Source organism: Nomascus leucogenys, chromosome 13, assembly GCF_006542625.1.
Source record: "Nomascus leucogenys isolate Asia chromosome 13, Asia_NLE_v1, whole genome shotgun sequence".
Lineage (NCBI taxonomy): Eukaryota > Metazoa > Chordata > Mammalia > Primates > Hylobatidae > Nomascus > Nomascus leucogenys.
The window spans coordinates 18,903,445-18,921,755 of NC_044393.1; the positions used below are offsets into that span (position 1 = coordinate 18,903,445).

At 46.0% G+C, this 18,311-nt stretch overlaps 2 protein-coding genes across 2 annotated transcripts; both read left to right on the top strand.

The window, feature by feature from the left end:
• Window positions 1–273: 273 nt before the first annotated feature.
• WFDC12 (WAP four-disulfide core domain 12) lies at window positions 274–1,309 on the top strand. The gene is made up of 3 exons (XM_003253622.1): window positions 274–364; window positions 468–626; window positions 791–1,309. The coding sequence occupies exons 1-3, from the start codon at window positions 286–288 to the stop codon at window positions 886–888; spliced, it is 336 nt and encodes a 111-aa protein (XP_003253670.1). The 5' UTR covers window positions 274–285; the 3' UTR covers window positions 889–1,309.
• An 8,189-nt stretch (window positions 1,310–9,498) lies between these two features.
• WFDC5 (WAP four-disulfide core domain 5) lies at window positions 9,499–15,000 on the top strand. Its single transcript, XM_003253621.3, has 4 exons — window positions 9,499–9,673; window positions 13,707–13,847; window positions 13,941–14,081; window positions 14,469–15,000. The coding sequence occupies exons 1-4, from the start codon at window positions 9,589–9,591 to the stop codon at window positions 14,471–14,473; spliced, it is 372 nt and encodes a 123-aa protein (XP_003253669.1). The 5' UTR covers window positions 9,499–9,588; the 3' UTR covers window positions 14,474–15,000.
• Window positions 15,001–18,311: the final 3,311 nt, after the last annotated feature.

Consider the following 18,311-nt stretch of genomic DNA (forward strand, 5'->3'; position numbering starts at 1 on the left):
CCATAAGACAGTTTGGCCCTGGTGGCACCTAATGGTCAATCAGGTGGCCATTTCTTCTCGTCGTGCAAAGAACGAGGGTCGCTGTTGGATTTCTTCATCTATTCCAGTGCAGAGCCTTAGGGAAAGCCCCAAGTCCCTCCTCAAAAGGGGCCATTTCCAAACAGAGCTGGGAAGTGCAGCCTCCCTTGCCATTTTGAGCCTTCAGCTCCACCCACTGGCACGCCCAGCAGGGACACTATAAAGCCAGGCTCAGCCCAGCTCCCAGCCAAGCACCTGCCTGGCAACATGGGGTCCAGTAGCTTCTTGGTCCTCATGGTGTCTCTCGCTCTTGTGACCCTGGTGGCTGTGGAAGGAGTTAAAGAGGGTGAGCAGACATGGTGGAGCTGGGTGGGGCTGGGCTGGGGAGAGGTCCTGAGGGGCCCTCTGGGGCTGGAGTTCTCATCTCACCTTGTGGCTTCCTCCACTAGGTATAGAGAAAGCGGGAGTTTGCCCAGCTGACAACATACGCTGCTTCAAGTCCGATCCTCCCCAGTGTCACACAGACCAGGACTGTCTGGGGGAAAGGAAGTGTTGTTACCTGCACTGTGGCTTCAAGTGTGTGATTCCTGTGAAGGAACTGGAAGAAGGTAAGGAGACCTGCCTCCCAGGGCTGGGGCTGTCCCTTCCCCTGCCTCTATCTGACCCATGAAATTTCGGAGGAATTATTCCTTTTAGCTGGTGTGAGGAGGGATGGCTAAAGCTGGCAGGGCCGTCAGAGACCAACTAGTCTGAACATCTCCATTGTCCAAAGGAGGAAACAAGGATGAAGACGTGTCAAGGCCATACCCAGAGCCAGGATGGGAGGCCAAGTCTCCAGGCTCCTCCTCTACCAGGTGTCCTCAGAAATGAGGCTGGGTCCTTTCCACCTCTGGGGGTCACTCTCACTTGGCACCTGCCCCTGAGTGTCCTGAGACTTGGAATATGGAAGAAGCAATACCCACCCCCACCAAAGAAAACCTGAGCTTGAAGTCCTTTTCCCCAAAAAGAGGGAAGAGTCATGAAAAGTCCAGACCCCAGGGACTGTACTTTCCCTCTCTACCTGGTCCTCCTCCCTAATGCTCATGAATGGACCCCTCATGAATGAAATCAGTGCCCTTATAAGAGACCCCAAAGAGCTGCCTTGCCCTTCTGCAATGTGTGATCACAGCTAGAAGGTGCTGTCAGAGATGAGAAACTGGTCCTCACCGGATGCTGAATCTGCTGGTGCCGTGATCTTGAACTTCCCAGCCTCTAGAACTGTAAGAAATAAATATTTGCTGTTTATAATCCACCCAGTCTATGGTAATTTGTTATAGCAGCCCAAACCAGCTAAGACAACCTAATAGTAAAAAAAAAAATATCTATTCAACATTATCAAAGTGAATAAAATATAAAATACCTACAAATAAACAAATCTAGAGATGTACAGAAATTTTCTGAAAGAAAACCCTGAAACTTTATTAAATGACATTTTAAAAGATCTGGATAAATAGACTAAACTTTTCTACAGAATAAATAAATAAATAAATGTTTTTTAAAAGATACACTCTTCCCCAAGCAGGAAGCCTCCACAAAATGTTCATCTTGGTCAGCATAATTTATACCTGACCAAGGTATAAATTTAATTAAAATTAAAACCCACTGGGTTTTGCAAACCCTAATGAAATAATTGATTCTGGCAATGATCATCCATGGCTTCTGAATATTTACAGGGCACCATTTCATCAGCCCATGGTATATTTACAGCTTGTAACAGGGGAAACACAAGTTTACAACTTGAGGATTCAGGTGCACACCGAAAACACATTAATCTGTCTCCACAATGCTAAAAATGGGTAAAGCAGACCTCCGTTCCTCCTGAGGTGATGCAACACAAAACACACAGCATCATTCAAGAAGGGCTCCTGCCAAGACAGTTGAGCATGAACCTCACCAAGCCTCTACAGCTAGCATTCATCTATGGGAAACGTGAAGGACAAAGAAGATGAAAAACATCACAGGGAAGCAACATGAGACATTCTAAAGAACAATTTGTCTGTTTTGTTCAACAAGTCAATAGCATGAAGAAGAAGGAGGGAGGAAAGGAGAATAAAAAAGAGTTGGAGAGATTGTTCTAGATTAAAAGAAACTTCAGATACATTACAGCCAATGCAATATGTGCACCAACAACCATACAGTCACTTTTGAGACAATAAGAAAAACAAGATGCAAATAGAATATTAGATGATGTTAAGAAACTGCAGTTAATTTTCTTAGGTGTGACAGGAGTATTGTGATTATGTGAGAAAGTGTCCTTAGGTTTTAGAGATGCACACTGAAGTATTTAAAAGTAAAGTATAAGATGGGTTGGATTTACCTTAAAATACTTCAGCCAAAAAAGAGGTGGGGATATGCATGAAGGAATTCTTGTAAAATGGTTCATTGTTGAATCTGGATGATGGATGTGTAGGCTCCATAAAAGTATCGGCTGTTCTTTTGTGCATTTTTTAAAACGTTTTATCATAAAAACAAGGGTTTTTATTTTTTAAGTTTTTGCAACTTAACAAAATGATCATTAGGTTCACATGGAACAATAAAATACTTGTAACCTGGAAAACTGAAAATGTATACTAATGAAGGGTAATGGATACTACCAGTCACTAAAACATATTACGGAGCTACAACAATTACAACCACAATACAAGCATACCTTGTTTTATTGCGCTTTGCAGTCGTTGCATTTTTTACAAATTGAAGGTTTGTGGCAACCCTACACCAAGCAAGTACATTGGCCGCATGTTTCCAACAGCATGTGCTCACTATGTGTCTTTGTGTCACATTTTGGTAATATTCACAATATTTCAATTTTTTTCATTATTATTACATCTGTTATGTTGGTCTGTGATCAGTGATCTTTGATGATACTATTCTAATTGTCTCAGAGTGCCATAAACTGTGCCTACATAAGACAGTGAATTTGATCGATAAATATCGCATATGTTCTGATTTCTCCCCCAACCAGCCATTCTCTGTTTCTCTCCCTTGGAACACAACAATGCTGAAATAAGGCCAATTAATCATCTTACAGTGGCCTTTAAGTGTTCAGGTGAAAGGAAGAGTCATGTCTCTCACTTTAAATAAAAAAAAAGCTAGAAATGATTAACCTTAGTGAGGAAGGCATGTTGAAAACCAAAAACGGTCTAAAGCTAGGCCTCTTTTACCAGTTAGCCAAGTTGTGAATGCAAAGGAAAAGTTATTGAAGGCAATTAAAACAGCTACTCCAGCGAACACACAAATGGTGAGTGAAACAGACTTATTGCTAATATGGAGAAAATGTTAGTGGTTTGGATAAAAAAATCAAAACAGCCACAGCATCCCCTTAGCCAAAGCCTAATCCAGAGCAAGGCCCTAACTTTTTTCAATTCTATGAAAGCTGAGAGGTGAGGAAGCTGTGTAAGAAAAGTTTGAAGTTACCAGAGGTTGGTTCACAAGATTTAAGGAAAGAAGACATCTCCATAACATAAAAGTGTAAAGTAAAGCAGCAAGTGCTGATGGAGAAGCTGCAGCAAATTCTTCAGAAGATCTACACAAGATAATTGATGAAGGTGGCTACGCTACACAATAGATTTTCAATGTAGATGAAACAGTCTTTTATTAGAAGAAGAGGCCATTTAGGACTTTCATAGCTAGAGAGAAGTCAATGCTTGGCTTCAAACCTTCAAAGGACAGGCTGACTCTCTTACCAGGGACTAGTGTAGTTGGTGACTTTAAGTTAAAGCCAATGCTCATTTACTATTCCAAAAATCCTAGAGCCTTTAGGAATTAAGCTAAATCTATTCTGCCTGTGCTCTATAAGTGGAACAACACAGCCTGGATGACAGCACATCCATTTACGGCATAGTTTAGTGAATATTTTAAGCCCACCGTTAAGACCTACTGCTCACAAAAAAAAGATTTCTACTTTCCTTTTGTAATATTTCTGCTTATTGACAATGCAATTGATAGCCCAAGAGCTCTGATAGAGATGCACAAGATGATTAATATTTTCATGCCTGCTAACACAACATCTATTCTGCAGATCAAGGAGTAGTTTTAATTTTCAAGTTTTATTATTTAAGAAATACATCTCATAAAGCTATAGCTGCCACAGATGGTGATTCTTCTGATGGATCTGGGCAAAGTAAACAAAACCTTCTGGAAAGGGCTCACTGTCTAACTGCTATTAAGAACATTCATGATTCATGGGAGTAGGTCAAAATATCAACATGAATAGGAGTATGGAAGAAGTTGATTTCAACTCTCATGAATGACTTTGAGGGGTTCAAGACTTCAGTTGAGAAAGTCGTCGCTGCAGATGTGGTGGCAATAGCAAAAGAACTAGAATTAGAAGTGGAGCCTGAAGATGTGACTGAATTGCTACAATCTTATGATAAAACCCGAATGGATGAGGTGTTGCTTCTTATAGATGGGCAAAGAAAGTGGTTTTGAGAGATAGAATCTACTCCTAGTAAAGATGCTGTGAACATTGCTGAAATGACAAAACCAAGAATTTAAAATATTACGTAAACTTAGTTGATAACACAGCAGGGTTTGAGAGAATTGATTCCAACTGTTGGTTGTTGTTGTTGTTTTCAGAGACAGGGTCTTGCTCTGTTGCCCAGACTGGAGTGCAGTGGCATGATCATAGCTTACTGTAAACTTGAACTCCTGAGCTCAAACAATCCTCTTACCTCAGCCTCCCGAGGGGGTAGGACTATATGCATGCACCACCATCCAGCTAATTTTTTAATTTTTTGTAAAGGTAGAGCCTCACTGTGTTGCCCAGGCTGGTCTCAAACTCTTGGGCTCAAGTGATACTCCTGCCTTGGCTTCCCAAAGCTCTGGGATTACAGGCATGAGCCACTGCACCATGCCATGACTCTGATTTTGAAAGAGGATGTACAGTGCATAAAATATTATCAAACAGCATTGCATGCTACAGAGAAATCTTTCACAATATACCTTTGTATCACACCTGCACATGTACCCCCTAATTCTAAAATGAAAGTTGAAAAAAAGGAACAGTCCATGGATGTAGCAAACTTCATAGTTGTCTTATTTTTTTAAATTGCCACAGTCAACCTATCCTTCAGAAACCACTACCCTGATCATTCAGCAGCCTCAACATCAAGGTAACACCCTCCACCAGCAGAAACATGATGACTCACTGAAGGCTTACGTGATTATTAGCATATTTTAGCAATAAAGTATTTTTATATTAAGGTATATATTTATTTTAGACAAATGTTATTGTGTACTTAATAGACTACACTATAGTGCAAACATAACTTTTAAATACACTGGGAAACCAAAAAATCCACGTGGCTCACTTTAATCCCAGCATTTTGGGAGGCCAAGGTGGGAGAATCACTTGAGTCCAGGAGTTAGAGACCAGCCTGGGCAACATAGAAAGACCCCTGCCTCTACAAAAAATAAAAACTAGCCAAACATTATTGCAATATTCTCTTTATTTCAGTGGTCAGGAACTGAACCCACAATACATGCTCGCCTGTGCTGGCATAAGAATGAACAGTCAAAAGCAAAGAATGGGCAAGGCACGGTGGCTCAATGCCTGTAATCCCAGCACTTTGGGAGGCTGAGGCGGGCAGATCACAAGGTCAGGAGATCAAAAGGAGCTTGACCAACATGGTGAAACCCTGTCTCTACTAAAAATACAAAAATTAGCCAGGTGTAGTGGCACGCGCCTGTAATCCCAGCTACTCAGGAGGCTGAGGCAGGAGAATTGCTTGAACCTGACAGGTGGAGGTTGCAGTGAGCCAAGATCGTGCCACTGCACTCCAGCCTGGGTGACAGAGCAAGACTCCATCTCAAAAAAAAAAAATGAAAACCCATAAACAGCCCCTGTTACATACAAGACTTAAGTTATTGATAAAGTTTTAATTCTTAATCAATGGCAAAAGTTTAAATTATTCATTAAATGATCATAGGACAATTGCTTAATTACTTACAAAAAAGATATTTCCTATTTCACGCTCTATACCAAGATAAACTTCAGCTAGATTAAAGAATTAGCATATCTTTCAAAAATCACAAAATAATAACAAGTAAATATAGTGAATATTTATCTGACATCAGAGTCAAAAAGCCTTTTTAGCATAAAAATAAAAGGAGAAAATATGAATGAAAAGATTGATTACCCTAAAATTTAATCCTTTGATACTAAGCAAAAACGAGGAAACAAATATTTGCAATATAGCATTAAAGTATTTATCAAGCTTATCTCATTCAGTTCTCAGAACCATCCTATAAAATATATATGATTATCTCTATCTCTACTGGTATACAAGAATAAACAGGGGTTTTACAAAATTAATGTCAGATAGAGCCTATGGCACCAAGATTCAAAACTAGGTCTGCCTAACTCCAGTACACATCTTTCACTACTTCACCATACTGCCCCTTGTGTATGACAGGTTAATAGATTCTTAATATATAAACAGCTCTTAAAACTCAAAAATAGAAGGACCCCCAATAAAAATGAGCAAAATACAAAAACAGGCAATTCACAGAGAAAGGATACATTCAGTATGCAAATATGAAGAAATGCTTACCATCATGGGTATTAAGAGGAAGAGGAAGACAAATTAAAATGAAATATTGTTTTCCATTAGCAAAGATTTTATTTACTTATTTTTTTAATATTCTGTATGTAGTAAGAATATCCACTGAGGATCTTTGGCTGTGAGCAACAGCATCTGATCTTTGGACTGTTCTGTTTAGAGCACTGGCTTCTCTGTTCAAGACTCTAATGAAGGCGTGGGCAAGTTAAGGGTGGAGAAAAGTGCAGTGGGTGTAACCTGGATTGAGTGCCCTCAGCTTTGATAGGAGAAGTACCTGCTGATCGGCAACCAACCAGAATGACAGGAGTCAGGGAGCAATGGTTCCACCGAAGGAAGAGATGCTGGGCAGACAGAACAATAGACACCTATTGCAGGGCAGGTGAAGGCTCTTGTACACTCACTTACTTCCTTTCTGAAATTTAATTTGACCAGATATATCCAATGCCTGGAAACATCACAAGGCCTTTTGACCTAGCATTTCTAACTTTGACAAATTTACTTTAAGAAAACAGTCAGAGATGTGACTCCAAAATGTACACAAAAAGATGGTTATCACAGCTTTATTTATGAGAGTGGAAAATTGGAAACCTCTATGTTTCATAATAGGATACTGATTATGTATGTTTGGCATATCTTTTTTCCCTAAAAACTTTACTGAAGTGATGTTTTGACATACAGATCTAACAAAACAGCATGCAGCCATCAAAAAACATGATGTTTAGAGAACATTTCACAGCACAGGAAAATGTCTACAAAATAATTTTAATTTAAAAAGCATTGGCCAGGCATGGTGGCTCATGCCTGTAATCCCAACACTTTGGGAGACCGAGGTGGGTGGATCACCTGAGTTCAGGAGTTTAAGACCAGCCTGACCAACATGGTGAAACCCTATCTCTACTAAAAATACAAAAAATTAGCCGAGCGTGGTGGTGGGCGCCTGTGGTCCCAGCTACTCTGTAGGCTGAGGCAGAGAATTGCTAGAACCTGGGAGACGGAGGTTGCAATGAGCAGAGATCGCCCCATTGCACTCCAGCCTGGATGACAGAGCAAGACTCTGTCTCAAAAAAAAAAAAGGGCATTTAATGGCTGGGCACAGTGGCTCACCCCTGTAATCCCAGCACTTTGGGAGGCCAAGGTGGGAGAATCACTTGAGTCCAAGAGTTAGAGACCAGCCTGGGCAACATAGGAAGACTCCCCATCTCTACAAAAAATAAAAACTAGCCAAATATGGGGGTGCACGCCTATAGTCCCAGGTACTCAGGAGGCTGAGGCAGGAGGACTACTTGAGTCCATGAGGTCAAGGATTCAGTGAGCCATGATGGCACTGTGCACTCCAGCCTGCGTGACATAGTGACATCCTGTCAAAGACAGAGACAGAAAGAGAGAAAGAAGAAGGAGAAGGAGAGAGAGAGAGAGAGAGAGAGAGAGAGAGAGAGAGAGAGAGAAAGAAAGAAAGAAAGAAAGAAAGAAAGAAAGAAAAGAAAAAAGAAAGAAAGAAAGGAAAGAAAAGAGAGAAAAGAAAGAAGGAAAGAAAGAAGAAAGAAAGAAAGAAAAGAGGAAAGAAAGAAGAAAGAAAGAAAAAGAAGAAAGTAAAAGAAAGGAAAGAAAAAGAAGAAAGAAAGAAAGAAAGAAAGGAAGAAAGAAAGAAAAGAAAAGAAAAGAGGGAGGGAGTGGGGAAAAGAAAAGAGGGAGGGAGGAAGGAAGGGGTCATATATTTGTCCTCCAAAATAAAGCTTCCAAGGAGGTGCTAGCATTCCAAAAGTAACATCAGATCATAGAAGGCAGAGCCTCTCCTATCTTGATAGCTTAGAAGAGAGCACGAGAGATTCACATTAAACCCAAGGAAGAACTTCCTGCTGCCAGGGCTGTCCTGGATTGGAATGGGTAAGTGAGACAAGCCCGGTAATATCACCCTCCTTTCTCAGGATCAGTTGAGGCATTGACCTGCTTTTAAAACCCAGGAACTGAATGAGGATGATGGGGAGGCCACAGTGGGAAGTCCCAGCTTAGTCAGGAATTAGCTGCATGTCCTTGGGCCAGTCGCCTCTCATCTCTATCTCACAGTTTCCTCGTCTTTCAAATAGGAAGGCTGAGAGAATGTACCTCGATGGAGTTTCTGTTTAGGATGTCCCTTAGGATGTCAAGTCTCAGCTCCCTCTCTTCTACCAAATGCAGGAGCCAACATCAGAGATACGAAATCTAAGGTGGGGGTCCCTGGATGAGATGACATTTTTTTGCTCAGGATCCCTTAGGGCCAGAGAAAAGGTTTCAGTGGCCACGCATCCGCTGTGACCAGCAAACGGCCAAGCCCAAAGCCATGCTCCCCCACCCTTGACAGCCAAGCCAGCTCCAGGAAGAGGGCAGTTCTACCAGAAGCCACTGGTGATCTCACCGAAGGCGCGGTGGTCTTTCTCCCATCCACAGGACCCAAGAGGAGAGGCCAGGGCTGGCCTCACTCATTATGCCAACCTGGGCCAGCCTTCTTTGGCTGCAAGCTCTGGCCTAACCCTAATGCCTTCTCCCTTCCTAGGCATCCAGAACTCTGCAAACCCCCACTCCTTTGTTACTCAAAGCTGACCTCTACCCGCTGCCTAGACATCACTGGGGCTTCAACATCTCTGAGAGCCGGGAAAGCAAGCATCTGACTCAACAACCTTCACCCTGTATACAGATGAAAAAACTGAGGCCCAGAGAGACAAGACTTGCCCAAGATCACAGCCCAAGTCACCGATACAGGCAAGACTGGATCTGAGTCCCCCACATGCAGGATGTGCCACCACCCTATCTTCAGCTACTGTGACAGCATCCCCTGCACTGAGGCCTCCGGGCCCTCAGGGGGTGGGGCCAAGATGAAGCAGGCACGGTGTCACTCCACACCCCTCTCTTTCCTCTCCTGACTAAGTTTCTCTGGCTTCCCTGAGGCTGCAGCTGTTAATCTGGGGGGCCTGGGCCCTGAGCCGGCAGCAGAAATATGAGGATCCAGAGCCTCCTCCTTCTGGGGACCCTCCTGGCTGTGGGGAGTCAGCTGCCTGCTGTCTTTGGCAGGAAGAAGGGAGGTGAGTGCGGGAAATCCCTCTGCTGTGGGGACCAGATTGTCTCTACTTCTCTAGAGAGAGTAAGGTTTGGGGGAAGGCAGGTAATGCCCTGTGGGGTGTGTGCGTGTGATGTGCGTGTATGTGTGGATGCCTGATTCTTAGTGCTTTCAGAAGACTGTGTTTTTATTTGTGTACATTTGTATCTGTCCACCTGCCTGTGTTGGTATCTGTAAGTGTCTTTTCTGCCAGTTTCTCAGCGCTTGTGTGTGCCTGTCTGTATGTTAGGGGGTGACGGGGCGGGGAATACATGTGCCTGTCTGTGTAGACGTGTGTCTTTGTGCCTGCTTGTCTGTGCAAAGCTCTGTCTGCACACGTATGCTTAGGAATGGCTGCATGCACGTGTCTGAGCTTGGTGCCTGTCCATGTGTGTCTCTGTGCCTCCAGGTGTGGGGAGGGACCCTGTCTGCGCCTGCTGGACTGTGGCGTGACTGGGTCAGTGGGTCCACCACCCCATCTGTGGAAAGGACTTGGGAATTGAGGAGAGGGTGTGGCTTCTGGGATCTGGGCTTTGTGGGGAGGAAGCTCTGTCTAACTCTCATCGCCCCCAACCTCCTGTCCCCATTCCCACCCCTGACAAGGCTGGGGCTGGCCTGCTGACAGGTGAGGGAGGGCTGCTGAGTGGCTAGACAGGTGACTCCTGATCTGGGTGAGGCCTCCACCTCCGTCCTCTTCTGGGGCTGGGACACTCTAACCTACATTCACCCGTGCAACCCTGGCCCTGCCTTAAAGAAAGGGGACAGTAATGGGGACAGGCTGAGGAAGGAAGTACACTGGTGAGCTCCAAGGCTGGACCCCGTGTTGACTGTGATTCATGCACCATCACCACGTAACTCCTCCATGCGATGCTATGAGGACGGGACTATTTTTATCCCCATTTTGCAGATGAGGAAAATTGAGGCGTAGTGGGGAGCCACTTAACAAGGTCAAAGACCGACTCTTGAGTTAGTGCCAAACGTGGCATTTGAATGCAAGGATTTGAAATCAGAAACATTCACCTTACCAACTATTACAGCAAAAACCCAGGACTGTACAGGAGAATGCACCCCCAACGTAGCAAGGAGCTGAGAGAACAAAGAACGACTTAGGCAAGGCCAGATTGGCAAGTGCATGAGTTTATTAGGACTTCCAGGCAGGGCACTCCTGGAAGGCAACAGGACAGGTCTGGAGACTTACTCCTTGTAAAATCAGGTCCCATGCCTCTCTCTCCGGAGTAAATAGTGTCTGGAGGAATAAGGGCCTGGCACACAGTAAGCACAGCATAAGTGGGTGATTTGGCAGAGTCACTGTGTTCCCAGGGAGCACACCCCAATATTCAGCCCAGCTGCTCAGAGGCAAAGAGCTGGCACAGCAGAAACCAAGCCTGCGCAGGGCCACTCTGCATGGGCAGGTGTGACATGCTTGTCTCTCTCCCAGCTCACCACACCTTGTCCCCCACTGGTTTCTCTCCCATGAGACATTGCCGAGCTGTTGGTAGAATTTCAGACAATGGAGGAAGGTGACGAAGCCAAGGGAAGGGAAGCCTCAGTTTGTTGCCTGTGGAAGCCCAGCCACCTCTGTTTGTAAGAGCTCCCCATTCCGCCCCTTCTCACTCAAACGTCTGGGTGTCTCTGATACAAAGAGCCTGGCATAGCCCCTGATAAACAGCAAGTGCCTAATTAAATGCTGTCAGTGGTTATGTGGTAATGGGAAGATACATGTGTCTGTGTAGCTCTGTGCATATGATTCTGTATATATGACTGTGTATGCGTATATATGTCTCTCTGTTCACACACATATGCTATATATTTATATACATAACTGTGTGTGTCTGAGTGTCTATCTGTGTGTATGTATCTATGTGGGTAGGCATGTGTATATGACAGTGATTATGTTCCAGCTCATATGTACATACATGACGGCCTGTTTATATATGTGTTTATAAATATATTGCATATATATAACTATCTGATGTATGTCCGTATGTATATATGTGTGTATTAAGTTGAACCATGTAAAATTGCTACTTTTGTAGATAAAACAGTTGACTCTCTGCAATTTCTTATTGTTAAGCCTGTAGCTAATTGTGTGTCTAGATCTAAGTGTGCTTGTGTATTTGACTATGTGTGTGTATCGTCTGTGTGTACAAGTGTATATATTTAACCATGTTTGGATACGATTCTTTTGCTCTCTAAGTCTACACACCCATGGCGCATGCATCCGGATGACCATCTGTGTGTGTGTCTGTCTCGATGTACACGTCTGTGAGTGGAGAACCTGGTTTGGAGGGACGTTAGGAAAGGCAGGCAAACAGAGTGAGTGTGACCACCCAGAGCCTCTCACGCCGGCTCTGCACACGCCAGGCTTTTATCCCCACCTCCACATTGCAGCTATCGCAGTTCTTCCACTGGAAATGCCAGCTGCCATGCCTCATCCCTATCAATCCATTCCCCAAGGCCAGCTCCAGGCCCCTCACCACAGAAGCTCTCCCTGCCTGACCCACCCGGCTCCACCAGCTTTGAGTGCAGGCAGCTCCGTTTGGCCCACCCTTTGGTGGGCACCTGCGCACCTGCGCACCTTTGGCTTGGACTTGTGAATTCAGGGCTAAACCTTGGACCTCAGACAGTTTCCCAGAAGGAGCCCTGCCATCACCCCCACCACCCCAAACCCACACTTTTCCCCCCTCCCCACGCCAAGCCTCTCTTTGTCCAGCAGGGGGCAGCAATTCAATTTAAACCAACCCGATCTGACAGCTGAAGTTGACTTAGAGCACGTGATGTGAGCAAGGTGCCTACTTATGTGTGCAGCCAGCACCCAGGCAGGGGGCTAAGGGGGAGGGGCGGACATAGAGGTAAAGTCACAGCACCAGATCCAGCTGCCCCTCGGAGCTCTTGAACATTTTCTCTGATGCTGGATTGAATTGAAGGCCTGGGACCTGCTCCATCCCTACAGCTCAAAGACAGCTCAGGGTGGAGACTCACAGAGGTCAGAGGGAGCCGGGTCCTGGGAGTCCTAAGCCCAGCCCATGTGGGTCTGAACAAGTCACTGCCCCTTTCAGGCCTTGATTTCCTCCTCTACATGGAGGAGGATACTGATTTCCAGCTTTGTGCATGAAATCTGAACATGGCCCAAAATCCCAGCAAGAAGAATGGTTAGGTAAGCTCTGGGACGGAACACTCTATACCATTCAGAGGAGTGCCTCGGAGACAGAGTTAATACCCGATCCTTGAAACCATGCCATTTGCAACAGTGATGAACGCAACAGTGCAGACGTGGCCAGCTGTGGCTGTGACAGTGCACCAGGCTGGCCACTGCTGATGCACATGCAATGCTGGTCCTCACTTCAAAACCCTCCAAGTCACTGAGCACCCACTGTTGTGCGCCAAGTGCTGTGATATGGACCGATGGTGAGCAAAGCTAGCAGGGTGTCTATTCTCATAACCTCCAGCCAAGTGAGAGACACAGACAAACAGATGCAGCGTCACAAACTCTGGAGGAAAGAAATGAGTGTGTGGGGGGTGCGGGGGGTGCTGACCTAGTTAACGTGGGGTCAGAGAACTAGGGTCTTCTCAGGATGCGATGTTTCTGCTGAGTCCTAATGAGCTGACCAGGCGAATGGAGTATAGAAGAAGGACACTAGGCAAAGGATGCAGCCAGAGCAAGAGCCCTGCTTGGAGCAGATCAGGAGGCACTGAGTGGAAGGGCAGTAGAGGATGGGGCTAGAGAGATGGGCAGGGCCCAGACCAGGCATGGCCTTATTGGCCACAGTGGAGATGTTGGGCTTCATTTTCCCCTATCATTTGTGCCACCTGAGTCTCAAACTAGCCCAGCTTCCCATTTCACAGCCAGAAAACTGAGGCTTGGAGTCATTATAAACAAACAAACAAAAAAAAGCAACTAGCCAAAAGACAGGCAAGAAGCAAGGGATGGAGAATTCAGATCTTGTCATTCCCAGGTCAGCACTTATTACATAACCGTGAGCTTCCTCCAGCGGCAATATTGGGAGATTCTCTTACAGGGAAATCGGGGGGCTGCCCGCCAGATGATGGGCCCTGCCTCCTATCGGTACCCGACCAGTGCGTGGAAGACAGCCAGTGTCCCTTGACCAGGAAGTGCTGCTACAGAGCTTGCTTCCGCCAGTGCGTCCCCAGGGTCTCTGGTAAATGCCCCCCTCCACCTTGCTGACCACCCAAGCCCCAAGCTCCAGGGCCGGTGGGCAAGGACAGAGCTCACCCAGTTTCCTGTGTTGCAGTGAAGCTGGGCAGCTGCCCCAAGGACCAACTGCGCTGCCTCAGCCCCATGAACCACCTTTGTCACAAGGACTCAGACTGCTCAGGCAAAAAGCGATGTTGCCACAGCGCCTGCGGCCGGGATTGCCGAGATCCTGCCAGAGGTATGGCTCCTGGGTGCCCAGGGCAGGTGCCTTCCCTCTCTGAGCCCCAGCTCTAATACTTTCTTCATTGCTACAAGCTTGACAGGATGCCTCCCCAGAAGTCAGGGCCTCCCATGGACAGGATTAGGGAATTGGATTGGGGTTGGGGGAGTCCTGCTAGGATGACAGAGGACCCGGGTGCCCTTGGTTCTCTTCTTGAGCTTGCTGTGGCACCTGGATGACAGCCCTAAACTGCTCTGGGCTTCAGTTTGCCCTTTTGAAGGGGTCGGAGGAGTCCTGCCTTGGTGGCAACCAGAGCTGAGCTGGTGGGGCATGGATGGGAGACCAAGGCCAGAAACCAGAGCCCTATTATGGGAAGGAATTAACCCTTTCTTTCTCCTTCCTCAGGCTAATTCTGATTTAGGATCTGTGGCTCTGCAACCTAAGCTGGGGACCAGCGGAAAGAGTTCACGATGGGAGGCCTGGGGCCCTGCCCGCTGGACAGCACTATCTCTACCAGTGGTGGTTCCAGCCTTCTGATAAACACTGGCCTCTTCCCTGCAACCCATCCACCCCTGGTTTCTCCTCCTGGGAGTCAAAGTCCATAGCCTGAGCTCGGAGGAAGCCCTCTGTATCAACCCAGTACCCTGCACCACTGCCATACGAGCTTCCCACCCTTCCTAACACTTTCACACCAATCCGTACATGCTGCTTCCTCCACCAAAAATGCCCAATTCCGGCAGACCCTGACCTCTCCCTCAGGCAGCCCAACCATCCAGAATGAATATTCTAGCAGAGTTTTCCAAACATCATTCGCCTCTTTCATGATTTTCACCATACCTACAAAACAGCACCATGATAGGTTGCATGGTGCCTGTACCACCATTTACTTAATGTTTTCTTTAAATGACTCACTTTTGTATCTAAATTCATTTCAAAAGAAAATTGATATCACTACTATAAATGAGATAAATGAGATCAATTGCCACAAATGGAACTATGAAAACAAATGCAGTGGAAACAGCTCAGTTCCATTAAAGTAAATCATTATCAGATTAAATGATATTAAATAGTGTTATTAAACTCTAGCTATAGCCACCTGCCAAGACTGAGCCTGAAGCCTGTACTAACTCTATGTTTTTGGTTTTTTGTTTTTTGAGACACAGTCTTGTCCTGTTGCCCAGGCTGGAGCACAGTGGCACGATCTTGGTTCACTGCAACCTCCGTCTCCCGGGTTCAAGAGATTCTTCTGCCTCAGCCTCCCTAGTAGTTGAGATTACAGGTGCCCACCACCATGCCTGGCTAATTTTTGCATTTTTAGCAGAGACAGGTTTTCACCATGTTGGCCAGGCTGGTCTCAAGCTCCTGGCCTCAAGTGATCCACCTGCCTCAGCCTTCCAAAGTGCTGGGATTACTTATGTGAGCCACCGCGCATGGCCAGTCTATGTTTTAATCAATGAAGATTTAAAGGGTTAAAGATACAAACATCAGCCAGGCACGGTGGCTCACGCCTGTAATCCCAGCACTTTGGGAGGCCGAGGCAGGTGGATCAGGAGATCGAGGCCATCCTGGCTAACATGGTGAAACCCCGTCTCTACTAAAAATACAAAAAATTAACCGGGTGTGACGGCCGGCGCCTGTAGTCCCAGCTACTGGGGAGGCTGAGGCAGGAGAATGGCGTGAACCCAGGAGGCAGAGCTTGCAGTGAGCCGAGATCCCACCATTGCACCCTAGCCTGGGTGACACAGCGAGACTCCGTCTCAAAAAAAAAAAAAAAAAAAAAAAGATGCAAATGTCTAAGCTGAGACTTTCTCCCTGGGGTAATCAGAAGGCTTGAGAAGGGTATGACTTTCTCCCTCCAAGAGTCCATGTTGCCTGACACTGCATCCAGGTACATACTAAGGTCACTGCAAATTGCCCAAAATTTGGGGAAATGTTGTTCAAGTCGTCGGGATGTCATTATTGTGGTGGGTCTCTCTCCACCTCACTCACCTCAGTTTCTCCTGGGTCCAGTAGGCAGTCAGGGTTTAATGAGTGTTTATTGTGGGGAGAAGGGGTCAATGAGGGAATGACAGTCATCCCAAGGGACAGCTGGATTCCTGACTCTCCCACTTTCCTCCCAGGAAGGAGGTGGCAAATTCCCTGCTCTATCTGCTGGGCCTCTTGTGTCCAGCACAAGACTGAGGGACTGGGAAGTCCACTGTGGAGGTAAACTTCGGAATCCTTGGTCTTCTTTCCCTGTTCTCTTGACCTTGCAGTATGATGACAGGTGCTTCCTTCTGCACTCTGGGCTTCTGTTTGCCCCACTGGAAGATGGAAGGGATTCTACTTCCTCACCCTCCTTGTCCTTCCCATAGGATTCAAATGCTTGAACGGTTGACTCAAAAGTACCAAATGCTAACTACATGGATATAGACTGAGGTCTTGGAGAGGGGAAGGAGAACTATCTGGGAGTCACTGACTCCGAGCAACCTTGGATATTTCTGTTCCTCTTTCTGGGCCTCAGTTTCCCCATCTACATATAGCTTCAGACAGTTAACACAGATAATATTGTAGATTGGATTATTTGCCTACAATTGTTCCTTTCCCCTCCCCACCCCATGCTTACAGTGGCTTCCCTCAGGGAGAGTGTACATCCTGCCCCAGTGACTTGGGCTTGGCGAGGAGACCTGTTTTAGCTAATGGGATGTGGGTGGCAGTGACAGTGTAGCCTGTTTAAAGACAAAACACCACCATTCTTTTTTTTTTTTTTTTTCTTTTGAGACGGAGTTTCGCTCTTGTTGCCCAGGCTAGAGTGCAGTGGCACGATCTTGGCTCACTGCAACCTCCACCTCCCGAGTTCAAGTGATCTTCCTGCCTCAGCCTCCCAAGTAGCTGGGATTACAGGCACCTGCTACCACACCCGGCTAATTTTTATATTTTTAGTAGAGATAGGGTTTCACCATGTTGGCCAGGCTGGTCTTGAACTCCTGACCTCAGGCAATCTGCCCATCTCAGCCTCCCAAAGTGCTGGGATTACAGGTGTGAGCCACCGCACCTGACCTCCACCCTTCTTAGAGCTTCTGCCCTCTGCCATGAGAAGAGCTTGCCCGGAGCCACTTGTCTTGCTGGAGAGACACCTGGGGCAAGCCTGAAGCTGAGCCAGACCAGCCAAGCCTCAAACTCGCCAAAGAGAAATAAATATTTGTGGTAAGAAGACACAGAGATTCAGGGGTTGTTTGTCACAGATTTATCACAGTAAGAGCTTGACTAATTCAGATTCTGGTTATTAGTCTGTAATGAATGTCTACTGTAGATCTCCCACTTTTAAACATCATTTCATTCATCCAAACCATGACCCTGAGAAAGGCTATTCCCATTTGACAGTGAAGAAATAGTGGCTATGAGATAAGCGACTTGCCCAAGACCCCCAGCTGAGAAATGATATAGCCAGGATTAAACCATACCTTACTCCTCCCTTGAGAGTAATAAAGGCAGCAACAGCTAACAATTACAGATCATGTGCCACGGACCAGGTATCATTTTAATCACTTTACATGTATAATCTTGTATAATCTCATTAAATCCTTGTATCCTTATCGGGTAGGCTTCATTACTTTTCCCTATTTCACACATGAGGAAACTGAAGCACGAAGAGGTTAATTTGGTCAAAGTTGTCCAACTTGTAAGTACTAGAGCGGGGATTCAACCCCAAGCAGTCTAACCATAAACTTTACATCCCTATTGACTACACTAATTAATTACAGTCGGTCTTTGAAGATTCCTCCCATCTGAAGATTCCTCCCATCTGAAGATTCAGTGTCCACATCTGAAAAATGAAGATCACAAAGACCCAAGAAGGTTAAGTGACCAGACTTCATTCTAGACAACTGGAACCCAAGCCTGTTGATACACAGCTTGTTGCCCTAGGTTTCTTTCCTCAAAGGCATCAGGAGGAAAATTAGGGGGTCGCGGCAGGAAGCTCCCAGTTAAGCCAGTTAAGACTTGGCTGCCAAGATCCCTAGGACTATCCTGGAGCTCTGAGTTCTGAGCTAGGTCCTTGGAATGGCAGGAGGTGACAGGTCACAGACCATGGCTTCTCTGGCTATAGGTAGCAGCATCTACACAGCCCATTCTAGATTCCCTGCTCAGCTTCCTGGCTAACTCACTCCCTGTTCCAGCAGTTCTGTGAGTTGGTCTATGCCATGCCAGCTCCGAGTTCAGCTCCAACCCAGTCAGCTCTATCTCTACTGCCTGTCTCCGCTGCCTTTC